General features: G+C 35.2%; 1 protein-coding gene across 3 annotated transcripts in view; it reads right to left on the reverse strand.

Annotated features, from left to right (window-relative positions):
• UBR2 (ubiquitin protein ligase E3 component n-recognin 2) overlaps window positions 1-14302 on the reverse strand; it is a 103823-nt gene that overhangs the window by 23002 nt on the left and 66519 nt on the right. For all 3 annotated transcript variants that reach the window (XM_052647838.1, XM_052647839.1, XM_052647837.1), the window contains 12 exons: window positions 12453-12505; window positions 10834-10936; window positions 9815-9863; window positions 9234-9388; window positions 7266-7368; window positions 6663-6772; window positions 6474-6554; window positions 6003-6181; window positions 5060-5259; window positions 2844-2937; window positions 1871-2032; window positions 298-401 (listed from right to left, as the gene is read on the reverse strand). In XM_052647838.1, the coding sequence (XP_052503798.1) occupies window positions 298-401; window positions 1871-2032; window positions 2844-2937; window positions 5060-5259; window positions 6003-6181; window positions 6474-6554; window positions 6663-6772; window positions 7266-7368; window positions 9234-9388; window positions 9815-9863; window positions 10834-10936; window positions 12453-12505 (1393 nt within the window). The remainder of the gene's footprint in view (window positions 1-297; window positions 402-1870; window positions 2033-2843; window positions 2938-5059; window positions 5260-6002; window positions 6182-6473; window positions 6555-6662; window positions 6773-7265; window positions 7369-9233; window positions 9389-9814; window positions 9864-10833; window positions 10937-12452; window positions 12506-14302) is intronic.

Consider the following 14302-nt stretch of genomic DNA (forward strand, 5'->3'; position numbering starts at 1 on the left):
AGCCAGCTCTTCGATACTCAGTTACATCTCCCCCACCCCCAGAAGCTCTTCAATAAAATGGGGGAAATAAGTGAGAAGTATCTATCATAAACTACACATGAGTTTGTGTGTTCAAGGAATAAGGAGTAATGTAGCAGTTCCAAATTTAGTTCATTAAGATAAAGAAAATTTGAGTAAGTCAAATTTTAAAATGTGAGGTTTCACTTTTAAAATATTTTAAAACAATTTATTCTGGAACTGTATTTTCCAGTGGTCTCAGATGTTAGGGAAAAATGAAAGCAGGTTATCAGAACTTACTAGGAGTACTTTCTTCTTTCCTAAGAACCTGTAATGCTTTTATTTGCTGAGATATTGTTCTAATCCACTGAGTCAGATTTGGTTGGTCTGAAAAATTTAACCTGCTAGAAAAGATTATAGAGAGTGTTTAGTATTCTGTTGTTGCTTAGTTTAAGATACAAAAAGACTCCTTAAATCATCACGGGTATATTTTAAACATACTTCAAACATTAAAATACTAAAACAACCAAAAAAACTTGGGGAAAATTTGTTACTTTAAAAAGTTAGAATAGGTATTTATTTGTCAATGGAAATGAAAGTGTATTATTTGTCAATATGATGCTACTAATTATTAGCATAAAATTGAGTTATTTGTCAAAAATTTCACTTTTCCAGTATCAGAATTTGCCAGTATTTCTTAAATATCACAACCAACACATCATGGATACTATTTATTGAGTGCTTATTATGCTGTAAGCACCTAGTTATGTTGCAAGCATTTCACAGTATTAGATTTAATCCTCAAAATTTTCTTAATAGGTTATATTATTGTCCCCATTTTACAGATGAGGAAACTGAGGTTTTGAGCTATGTAACTTGACTAAGGCTGTATATGGGACAGATGTGGCATTCAAACCTAGCTACATCAGACACGATAGCTTGTCTTCTTAACAAATGTGCCATAACTGACTCTCCTGGGAAAAAAGCAAAACCTGCACCACAGAAGTGAGTTTTTTCTCTTTACACGCAGAGAATTTTATTCTTAATCTTACAGTGACTAATTTCTTTATCAGTTCAAATGCAGATATAAGTCAGCACCATGTTATTTCTTTTCTGATTAAAAAAGCATGAGCTTACATCATATCTAATGGTATTTTAAGAGCATTTTGCGGTAGCACAGACTAAGACACCATAGTTTGAACTCTTAAAATTGAAGAGAAAAAAACTGACTCTGCTTTAATTTAAACCCAAACAGTAGCATAGAAATAAACAGATGATTCATATTCATAAAACTTAATGTATACAAAGGTCAGGTTTGAATAGGAGATACCATCAAATTCATATCTGAAAGGAAAATGATCATGAATAACTAAAAAGCACACTAAACATCATGAAATAACAAAATTTTTATATTTTAAATACACTAACAGATATTCACTTTTTGGCCCAATTCTTCTATTGGCCACTAAATTGCAAAAAATAATATTTAATTTTTAGTATGCTCAATAAGGTCAGTTTGAGCTGCCCCTCCCCCCACTGATTTATTGAGTATCTCAAGAAAGTATGAAGGAGATATTTAAAGCGGGGTCTTAGAAACAAAGGAGACGGTTTTCATGAACCCATGGGAATTTTATATCCTTTATAGTGTTTATGGGTGATCAAGAAACTTAAATTTTGGTCTGTTCCTTTCTAAAAACTAAAATTGTATCTCATAGGTCAGCTAGAAGAAATGACTAAATAAAAAGTTTGGAAAGTACCTGGAAAACATGCATTTACCTAGAGGGATATCCCCACCCAGCTGTGGTTTATCATTTCATTACCTTCTAAAGGAAACTACTTCTTTGATACAAAGGTTTTATGAGCCAAAACTTACCCATGAAAAACATTTCTTGGAGGAAGCAGCAGAGGAATAACAGTATTACTCAAGCATTCACAAAGGGGACAAAGGAATTCTCCATTTTCTACATCATAGCTTGTATGTAAGCGTAATCTCTGTTGCCTTCGCTGTTCTTTAGCTTGAACGGAATCAAAATACCTTCACAATTAGAAAACATGAGGTATCAAAAACAATGGCAATTCTTTTTTTTAAATGAGAGCCACAAGCTTCAACATTTTGTTTCCACAAAACATCTAAAAATTAAAATTTTAAAATGACCTCAATTATTTTTAAAAGTGATACTTTACATTGTAGTAATTAGCAAAAAGGGCTAAGAGTTCTAAAACAAGAGAATTAAAAAAAGATTGCCTTGCAAACAGTCAGTCACCAAGTAGCATATTTCTTGGCCCTAGTGCTCTGTGGTTACTCCCCCAGGGCTAGTGCTACTTACTTGGGGTGGTTCAGAACAACTCAGTGAGCAGAGTACTAGAATAACGGCACTTCTGCTACTGCAGAAGCTTAGAAAACACCGAAATAGAGTAAGTTTGAAGTTATTCCATATTAGCTCAGGGAGCCATGACAATCTTGAGAGGCAGCTAGGCAAGTGCTAGCATCTTCAGTGTCATGAGTTGTTCACCTTGGACCTGAACAGAGACATTCTTCTTGGGTTTATACCACTGTAAAAATCCTTTTCTTCATCCAGTCTATTAGATTTCCCATATTAAAAAATACAGACCCCTAAATTAAAAATTATATTTGATATACTATGAAGTTTCTAAGTCACTCCTTTAAATGTACTGACAAATTAATTTTAATTGTTATTTGTTAGGCAGTAATAATGGAGTCTTTTCTCCTTCAAATGTGTTTAGTTTTCTCCCCTTTTTCCAGAATGGAATTTCCTTTATTAAAAAAATTAGATTTTGAGTCTTTGGGTAAGTGTCTCTTGACTAATATTAAGAATATAAATTACCTTTGCCAACAGTGTGCATGCATAATATGCCCACAGCTACCAGTATGTATTCCACAAGACAGATCAGGGTGCATGAATAATGGATCATAATTTTCTGCATTATGAAACAAACAAAAAACATTTAAGAGAAAACTCAAGCATTTAATATTCCTATAACAAATGTACAATGCTAAACTGTGAAATCCTTACTAAGAGCTTGTAAACTTCAAATGAAATGCTAGTTTATTCCTTTGAGATACCAATAATTTATGCAAGACCCTAGATTATTTAGAATACAGGACTCTCTAATTTTCATTACCCTGAGCAAATTAATGAAACTTCCTTGAACTGTGAACTGAAACTGGAATCCTGTTGTTGTTTAGTCGCTCAGTTTTGTCTGACTCTCAGCTATGTCTGACTCTTTGCGACCCTATGGACTGTAGCCCCCAGTAGGCTTCTCTGTCCATGGCATTCTCCAGGCAAGAATACTGGAGGGGGTTGTCATTTCCTTCTCCAGGGAATTCTGTATTTAAGTACATTTAATTTTTTGAACACATCACATTTTCAGGGCACTGAGAGACTCTTATTTCCCACAAATGATGGCGCTGTCTTTAATGCCTTCAGGGCAGCTGGCTCACAGTGATCGCAAACAAAAAAGATGTCCTGGCAGTAGTGGGGCGCTCCCTAGAGGAGATTCTGCGTAAGGACACTCATGCAGAGAAGAGCCACAATTACTGTATGAGCCACAGGTGCAGCAAAATACCAGGACAGCCGCCCAGTCAGAGTAGGGAAAAAAGGGCAATTCACACAGTCTTCTGTTCTGGCACTAATTTTTATATTCAAAGGAGATGAAAAATGAAGACAAACATAAAGTGGCTAGCTGGCTTCTTCAGGAATTCTTGGAATTCTCTACATAAATTAGTATAATTTTAGAAATTCTCTAACAGTAAAATTACTTGTTTCAATTTGCTTTATATAATAGAATAGTGCAAATTTCACAGCATAAAGAAAATCTTTAATGACCTAAACTGTGAAAGTCTTAAAAAAAATCCACTTATAGCCAGTCAGTTTTTCCAAGCAGGTAACAAACTAAATACAGGTGATAACTTTATCTTAAGCCTAGAATGAAATCTGTAAACCATCTGGTACAAACAATCATTTCTTAAGATGAAGCAGACCAATTTTTCTTAACAAGGGGGCTTGAGAGCCACACTCTGAAGGCTTTCCATGTAGAGAAAAGGCAATTTTACCAGTGGGCTCTCAAACTTCCTTCTAGTCTTACAATGTGAAAAGCGCTGATTAAACAAGTGCCTTGGAATTTAAGACACAATTCCTGTTCTCACCAAGTTTACTGGTATCACTGAGGCACATGCACATATAAATGAACAGAAGAGTAGAAACATAAAAGTATCTATGCTGTCCACAGGGTGTAGCCCAGATGCCCCTGCAGGAATGAATGACTTACTCCATCAGCTGTTAAAAGAGGGCACTCAACTGTTATCCCTCTTTAAGAGACTTTGCTCAGGGTCACACTGCTTTGCTCAAGGTCACACCTCTTTCCAGAGGCAGCCCACAACCAGTTTATTATCACTGTCAGGGCATAAAAAACCCACTCCCTTACTCCAACTCAGGACAGCTTTGAGCTCTATCTAGCTCCAGAGCACCTATGGCGTTGGCTAAGGTCTTCTGGGAACTGTACCACAGCTCAACTTCTCCGTCTGGCCAAACCTGCTTCCTTCCCCTCCATTCCATAGATACTGATTCCAAGACTCCTGAAGAATCCTGTGCTACACGGTAGTCTCTGTCTCAATAATCTAAATGAGAATCTGGCTCAAGGACTGCTTCTCACAAGGCTTACTCATCAGGATTTCACCCTGGAACCATCCATGAGAAAAAATTATTATTGTCATTTCAGTGTGTCAACTAATTATCGGAACTTTACAAGTGTGAAGAATGGGAAAGACTGTTAAGTACCAAAGCATGTTAATGTTCTATCACAAAGGACAGCTCTCCTCTGAATCCCTGCTATTTGTCAGCTATGTACTTCAGGCATGATACTTAACCCGCTGGAACGTTTCTGCATTTGCTAAGTGAGGAATTCCCACCCAAGTTACCTGCCCAAGATACCAGCAAGCCTACTGAGTTATCATCGGATTAATAAAATCTCTGTATGTCACTTACCATACTAAGTGGCAGTCACTATTAATAGGGCAGTTGAGGACATAGCTATGACTTACCTGGATCCTGAATGAATTTACTTCTATCTTTTGATAACACAGTTGATCTCTGCACAAATGCTGCCAGGACCATTGCCTTGCTTTCTGCATTCACCTCTTGCTCTTCCTGACACAATATACAGGTGACACACTGTCTCTGTTCAGGGACCCGAGTCTGTGCTGGGCCCAATGCTGTAAGAGTCATATCTGAAACCACAGGGCTGCAATAAAAAGGTTATGAGAATAATTAATGAGCCTAAGAAGTTTCTATAGAATCACAGAACAGTGACTTTAGGTATGCACATACTTAAAACACAGTTTTGATGACTTGATTTGAGAGACAGTCTTTCATATCTATTAAATTATCTCCTTCAGTTCTCACAGCAATCCAATATATAACACAGAAGCCAGATGCTAAGTTAACTGAGCCTAGTGTACTCATTCATTTATGAATGTTAAGGGTTTTTTGAATAACTTACATTTTAAGCATACACAGGAATTATTCTATCTATAGTCAGAGACATGCTCATAATTATATGCTAATTAGCTCAGATTTCTAAGATTAAATCCTCTAACTACATGGCCACACAATTTTTCTATCAACTCTTCTAAATTACTCTGGGATTAAGTGTACTTATAAAGAAAAAAGGGGATTCCCCGGTGGCTCAGCAGTAAAGAATCTCCCTGCCTTGCAAGAGACACAGAAGATGTGGGTTTGATCCCTAGGTTGGGAAGATTCCCTGGAGAAGGAAATGGCAACCCACTCCAATATTCTTGCCTGGAGAATCTCATGGAGAGAGGAGCCTGGTGGGCTACAGTCCATGGGGTCACAAAGTCAGATACGACTGAAGCGACTTAGCACACACACATGCATGCAAAAAAAAGAAAAAAAAAACCAAACCAAACATCCTCCTCAACTGAGAACCACTGGTCAAGCGTTTCAAAAACTGTGATTAATTTTTACCCATTATCAAGTACAGCAGAGATAGAGGAATCCAGTTCTAACGTCTGCTGAAAGAGTTCTTTGTTCTCATCAATAAAGTGCCGCTGCATCTCAGACATCTGAGCCATGATCTTTTCTCTGCGTAATCTGGCAATCTCAGCTTTTCTCTTCCTCTCAGCTTTGTCTTTGTCTCTCGAACTCTGAAATTACACTTCATTTAATTAGACCACTAGAGGCTAAATGCATATTTTTCCCCCAAAGGAGATATATTTTTATTGTAAATACTAATTAGATTTTTAATCAACTTAACATGCTAAAGAAAAAAAAAAGTAGTCCAAAAGATTGCTACAAAAATAAACAAACAGTGCCACAATTTCTTTGGATTTACATGTTTGTGAATAATATCAACTACCAATTTACTGCAGATAAATCTAATAGCTTAAAGCGACCCTGCCGCAACGTTTCAGTATTACCACACTTTACATCTTCTACCTCTTCCATTACGGTTCCTTCTGCCTCTGCCACAGGACTGGTGGATGAACTCTCCCTCAACTTCTTAACAGCATTGAAAGTCTACGAGAAAAAGTATCAGTTACTCTGAAGCTATGAAACATATTATAAAATTTAAAGATAAACATTTAATATTTTTCACAAAAAGCAGAGCCATGTAGGAAACTTTACCTTTAATATCCACTTAATCATATCTTTGTGGACTTCTAGGTAGGGAGCATTCTGCAGTGTTTCCAGCATAGCTAGTATACTAGGTGAGTTGTTTGGAGCCTCACCAGGTTCTAAGGTGGAAGAAAAAACGGGCATGTGAACAATAGTTAAGACTTCATAGTGCTTACTACCAGGCAAAAGAAGATAAAATGAAATTGCTTATAATATCGGCCCATCATTTGATTACAGGTCTTTCAGAAATTTTCAATACTTCTCAAAATGTGACATATTTGTATTTCACAAACAAGCTGTTAACAACTAGAACACTTTCATCATTCAAAAACTGACGTCTTACACCATATGATTATTTTAAGATAGCCTCTAGCAAAATTCAATAGAAACCCAGCTGAAAGGTCTACCTGAGATTTTACAAGTCTGGGAAAATGAATTAGATCTGGTAAGTACACAGGCTCTGATAAAATACACAGGTAAATACAGATAACCTCATAAAATTGGATTCAATATAATCTACTTAAAACCTATATGATCAAATAAAAGAGGTTACACTACACTTAAAAAAATCACTGATATGTTGAGTTAGTTCAGTAAAAGTTGTATACATACTCGATATCTTCTGCGTGAAGGTAAATGTTATGACATGCTCCTCCATGACATTCTCTAAATGCTGTTTTTCTTCTTGTAGTGCCATTCCAATTAAATGTAATACCTAAAATACAAGTACATAATGTTGTCAGAAAAAACAAAAAAGAATCCACTACTGAAAAAAGAGAAATCAAACTATTAAAGATTAAGTATAGTAAAAATAATTCAAAGTACTAATTTTTGTTAAATCCAAACTCTAAAGTTCATTTTCTAATAAAGAATTCCCAGCAAGGAAACAAAAATTTCTATTTCAGCTATGAAGAAAATTAAATTGCAAATTCTTAAGGTAAGTTAAAATTACTAACAGCTGTGACTAGCAATTCTTATAATTTTCAGTTTTATTCCATCCCTATACTAGTCTTAAAAAACCACTGATTCTAAGGATCAGTGGTCAAATAATTAGACCTGAAAGCATCGATCACATAATTATCTAATCTATAATACTAGTTTAGTTTTTCTAAGGACTAAAAATCATCTCAGAAAGAGACATACTTTTATCTCTAATGCCACATCATTTATAAAGATGTTCAGATACCTGATGAAAAATTCATTGTTAGACTTCTAAGAATATAACTATATTGAATCTGTCTGATCTTTATTGTTCTTTACCCTGCTCTCCAATTTTTGAAGGAGATACATGTGTGGTGTCTCTGAATCTTTCCCTATACATAAGGGCTGCTGAGATTGTCAAGACATTTGGAAGAACATTAGTGTGAACAACGTAAAGCCAATGTATACATAAGATAAATGATGTTCATTCCTCTTTTCTCCATTGTTTCCCACGAATCTTTTGCTCATATAATATTGATAGTCTCCAGTACACCACAACTCCATGCTTTTACATTTTATTATTTTTAATTTTTGTAATCTCATTTTATTTTTTAAACTTTTTATTGTTGGGGTATAGCCAATTAACAATACTGTGATAGTTTCAGGTGAACAGTGAAGGGACTCAGGCATACACACACATATCCATTCTCTTCCAAAATGCCTTCCCATCCAGCCATGCTTTCACATTTTTAAGTGTATGTTTATAAACAGGAGGGGAGTATACATATACAAATATCTTAGCCAGTGGTATACTTGAGGCTGCTAAGACAATGGGAAACAGTAGCTTTGAAGCAAGGCTTACCTTCATCTGAATTCTAGCTTCACTGCACTGAAGCTACCTGCCTTTAGGGAATTCCTCTGAGCCTAACTTCATCATTTTTAAAATGGGAAAAAACATTAGCTTCCCTCTAGAGTTTTGAGGCTTACCAGTACGGCACATAAAAGTGCCTGGCAAGAATAGGCTAATTCTATTAATTGAGTATTATTATTATTATCTTACTTTCTAGTTGAGTAACATGGACCAGTTAACTGACCCTCACTGAAACTTGCCTTCCGCATCTATACAGAAGAAAAACTATCTACTATCTATATAGAGGTATTATGTGAATTTAGTGATATAATACTTTACGAATGACTTACATTAAAGCTATAAAGTAAAATACCAACAAAGGTTCTGAACTTGCCACTAATTAGCTATAGGACAGTAAGTACCTGACTTTCAATTTCTTCAATTGCAAAATATAAGTATTAATGAACTCACAAGTTTTTAAAGAGAATTAAGTAAAAAACAAATGCAAAGATAACACATTATACAAATATCAGAGTACTCTATAAACAAAGACAGATCAGGACCAGTCAGTGAGAGGCAGATCTGCCAACAAGAGCAGGGTAATCACAACCACGTGGTGTAAAAACATCTGCCAAGCTCTCACTTTTATTCTTAGACATAAAAATAGAAACAAAATACTTTATTTCAAAGTAAGGTAACACTACATTTTAACCAAAGTGCCCCATGTACAGATATTGAAAGAGTATTTTGTATTTTGTTTTTTACTACAAAACCACTGAAATATAAACAATAATTGTCTTCAAACTTACCCTTTGCAGCATAGACTCAGACCAGATGTGTCCACTATGTTCTACAGTCCATTGCAATACTGTCCTCATGATTAACAACATGACATCTGACTGCAAAATGTTAACCAGACTTGCAAACAGAGGGCAGAATGGCGGCAAAACTGGAGGTGGAAGTGCTGAAAACAAAGATAGTATTGGCTTCTTTTGTAGAACACGCTTTAAACCAAACCAAACCAAAAAAAACTATGACCTTATTACATACTTTTGATAGCTTTCAAATAATATTTGCATCTTAAAGCTATATTTTACCTTCTCAGGTCAGTTAAATGCATAAAAGTAGCTCCATAAATAGCAGTAGTACAAAAGAAGGTCTTTCTTTTCCCTAGAAATGTCTGAAGATCTGAGATAAAACCATTAACTCAGAGGTGACTCAGCATAAGACTATGTCTATATTAACCTATATTAGCCCTTTAAATGTTCATTCATTCAGAAAGCTCACATTTAAATCTTTCACTTCACTAAGGATCATTATCATAGTCTATACAAAACAACCTTTAACAATTAAGAGACTGACATGAGATTTTGGGAAAGATTAAAAATACCTGTATCTTCTTTATTTTGTCTTTTCAATTTCCGTTGAGCTTCCTCTGCCTAATAAAAATGAATTAATTTGGACACAGAATAAGTAATATGAAACAATATCCAAAACTACTGATATGAGTTAATCTTTCTCATACTAACTTCTGATTTTAGGAAATTTCTATCCTTAATTTTGTCATCACCCTGAAATTGATATCAAGGTTAATTTCCCCTTCCACTAAGAGAATCTCCCAAGTGGATTCTTTTTTGGTTTAAAATTCAGGGGAAACATGTATCAACCAAAGTCAAAAAATTATTTAGGTTTGAGCTCTATTTCATGCATCAAAAATGAATAAACACTGCTATATATAAAACAGATAACCAACAAGGACCTACTACATAGCACAGGGAACTATATTCAATATTTTATAATAAACTATAAGGGTAAAGTATCTGAAAAACTATATATATATATATATATATATATATATATATATATATATATATAAAAACACTGAATCACTGTATTGCATACCTGAAACTAACATAACATTGTAAATCGACTATACCTCAAAAAGCTTCATGTTTAAGTTTTGTTTAATGCCATTTATTCAAATCTTATTTTTAAGAGTAAACTGCTAAAAGGCAAAATTTAACTAGTTAAATTCCATAAGTCACCATGAGAAAGCATAATGTTAAGCACTAGCAATTCTGAAATGGGTGTAAAACAGGTTAACTGATTACCATACAGGTTGATGATTTGTCTTCAAAAGCCAATAAAATACATACAATTAGATATGTGTAGGTACGTGTTATATAGATCTCTTTTATGTATGTACAAAATACTAAGGGGAAAACCCCATATGTTAAGTGGTGGTATTATAGGTAATCTGTACTTTCTTCTTTATACCTTTTAATATTTTCCAAATTTCCTATAATAAAAATGTGTCCTTTTTCAATCTCTGTGAAAAGCAGTAGGAAAAAACAAAAACAAAGACTCCAAGCAACCCCTTCCCAATATACTTTTAACTTTCCCAATTACCTTGGATTGCTCTGCCCTTGAAAAGTGATAGAAATACAAATTGAACTCTTTGGCACACTCTGGTTTCAGTTCATACATGCCTCGTCCTGTTAATCCAGGTTTCCTTTGGGGAAGAAAAAATTCTTAAATCTCATATACTGGACTTCTCTTGTGGTCCAGTGGTTAAGAAGCCGCCTGCCAACGCACGGGACATGGGTTTGATCCCTGATCTGGGAAGATTCCACATGCCACCAGGCAACTAAGTTTGTGTGCTGTTACTACTGAAGCCACGCTCTACAGCCTGTGCTTCACAAGAAAAGCTACACAGTGAGAAGCCTGTACAACTAGAGAGAGCCCATGCATAGCAAGGAAGACCCAGGGCAGCCAAAAACTAAAAATAATAGTAATTTAAAAATCTCATACGCTGCTGGTGAGTATAAGCTGGAACTACTTTCTGTGGATTCATTTGGTAATCTATATCCAAAGCTTTATATGCATCCATTTTTATCTAGCATGTCCACTGTGGATTTATTCTAACTGGACATGGGAATGTGATGGTCATTGTGGTGACAACAATTTGAAGTCTAACAATAAGGAACAGGTAACACACATTACGCTATCTCCAAACAATTGAAAACCATTAAAAGTGATGTTAACTTCTATATTTTGACATGTAAAGATGTCTATGAAAAGTTCTACCAAGTGAAAAAAGCAAGTGTAATTTGGGTTGAGAGAAATTTTTTTAAATAATTTACTTTATTTATATTTATTTTGGCTGTGCTGGGTCTTTGTTGCTACATGGGCTTTCTCTAGTTGCAGAGAGCAGGGGCTACTCTCAGTTGCGGGGTCCAGGCTGCTTCTTGCAGTGGTTTCTCTTATTGCAGAACTGCAGCTCTAGGTGCACGGCTTCAGCAGCTGCTGCACTTGGGCTCTGTATCACAGCAGTCGTGATCTAGTGTGGGCTCAGTAGTTGTGGCACACGGGCTTAGCTGTTCCATGGCATGCGGGATCTTCTTTGATTTGGGATTAAACCCAGGTCTCCTGCATTGGTAGGTGGATTCTTTACCACTGAGCAACCTGGGAAGTCCCTGAGAGTCTCTTTTCTAGTTTTTTTTTTTTTTTTTTACTACTTCCCCTAAAAAACATGTATTGTTTTTAAAATCAATAGAAATAAAGACACTGTCATTGAAGCAAGGAGCAAAGAAAAAGCAAGATTAAGAAAATGCCTCAACAACCTTAAGGGGAAACTAGTTTACTGACTGGGTGACACACTGGACACCAAAGAAAGCATCATTCGGAGGCTGACCCACCTCTCAGGCGGCACATTCAAATGGAAACAAAGGAAGCACAATGCATTTACCTATGATCAGGTTAATTTCAGCTATTTGAACCTACCAGCTATGAACACCTATTTTGAATACAATGAAAATTCTCATCTATCTACTTTAAGTTGCTAAGCATAGGGCTAGATCATAAAAGAGAAATGTCAGTGAGAAATCTAGTTCAGAATTACATGTCTGAAAATGGTTGTCACTCTCTGAAAACAACAATTTTATTCTTACTTCCATTAAAGGAAACACTCTAAGGAAAATTAATGTAGAAAATAAAATCAAATGTGAAAAAATAGAAAATAAACTCACTTGAAATGGGCAACTGCTTCAATCACACTCTCCATGCCAGTCTCCTTGTTCTCCTAAAGGTACAGGAAATAAATGTGTTTCATGTTAATAACAGTATCTGCTAGCAGTCTGAGCATTGTGCTTTTATCTCATTAAGCTTCATAAAGCAATTGTATAAAGTGAATATACTACTATCTCAGTTTCTACAGATGAGGATTCCATAGGAAACATGATTAATATGCAGCTGGGGAAATTTACTTGGTTAGCTAACATTCATTCAGATTGATACAATTAAAAACAAGTCACCATATGAAATCAAGGTGACAGCTTTCAAAAGGAATGAAATAAAAACACAAAGTATGCATAATATTTAAACAAAATTTGTATCTTTATAATATTTCCTGAAATAGCTATACAAATTTCTATCTTCATTAAAACAGCATTTTCCAAATCATATCTTATTTGTGACAACATGTTAACAGGAATTGTGTGAATAAAAGAATTCTCTGGTCAAAAATGTTTGGTAGATATAGATGCCATCACTTTGTACAAGGTATTTGTATTTTTAAAATGCTGTTTAAATTTTATTTCTTCCTATTCTAACATCTAAGTGAAACTATAATTGTTCCCTCATTTCCTGCATTAAAAAGTACCTGCATACACAACTAGAAATGGAAATGGCAAAAGTAGCCCATTAACAGTGACCTAAAAAAAAGTACACGTAATTTTTATTCTGAATAGATATTTAGTGATGTTAAAATTACTATTTTTTTAGGTGTGATAACTGGCAAATGCACAGGTTTTTTCTAAAAGCTTGTAACTTTTGGATCAACCTTGGCACTCCTGACATTTGGACTAGATAGGTCTTTACTGTGAGAGTCTGTCCTGTACTGTAGGATGTTAAGAGTATCCTGGCCTCTGCTGAGTGGATGCTAGGAACACACACACTCAGGCCTGAGTAGTGACACTGTCAAATGGTCCCCTCCCGGGGTGGGGGGTGCCAAAACTGTCCCTGGTTGAGAACCACTATTTTAGATATATACAATTCTATTTATAGATGAAATGGTAAATCTGGTATTCTCCACAAAATAACCCAGTGAGGGTGTAGGGATTAGTGGTTAGAGTAGAAGTAAGAATAAGGTCATCTGGTGAAACTGGTGATGGGTTCATTATACTATGTTCTCTATTCCTATAGATGTTTAAAGTTTTTAAAGTTTGAAATAAGACAAAGTTTAAGAGAAGTATTACAACACCACAAGTAAAGGTTTAAATCCTAGAAGAATGAAAATTAAGGTTCAGAGTTCTAATCTATGTTTCAAATATGGGAAAACATTGTGAAAAACCTTTCCCAACTGTAATTGGGGTTTCTGAAAAGCCCCAGGGCTGAAAAATAGGTAGCATAGGACCTTAAGATTCTAGGAGGAAAAATAGCTACAACTGATCTACGAATGCCTATATGAATGTTAATTTACATTCACTAAAATGAGAGGAATGGCTTAGCAGGAAAAATAGAATGTTAATTTACATTCACTAAAATGAGAGGAATGGCTTAGCAGGAAAAATAGAACGTTAATTTACATTCACTAAAATGAGAGGACTGGCCTTAGCAGAGTCTTTGGATGCTTTAGAAGGAAAAAAATCTAGCAAACTTTAGTTTATTCAACATAGTTGAGTAGGTATTTCTAGGTTATAAAGTGTTCTCTCTATCCATCACAACTTTGTACTAAACACCCTATCAACAATCCTTCTTTAATGGATATGTAAATTCAGTTCTAAGGAACACGTTTTCTTTTATTCAGTAGCCTTATCTCTTTCAAGGCTTCACTATAAAGGATTCTATTTCTTCGCTGCTTTCCACTCCTAGTACCTGG

Source organism: Budorcas taxicolor, chromosome 11, assembly GCF_023091745.1.
Source record: "Budorcas taxicolor isolate Tak-1 chromosome 11, Takin1.1, whole genome shotgun sequence".
Lineage (NCBI taxonomy): Eukaryota > Metazoa > Chordata > Mammalia > Artiodactyla > Bovidae > Budorcas > Budorcas taxicolor.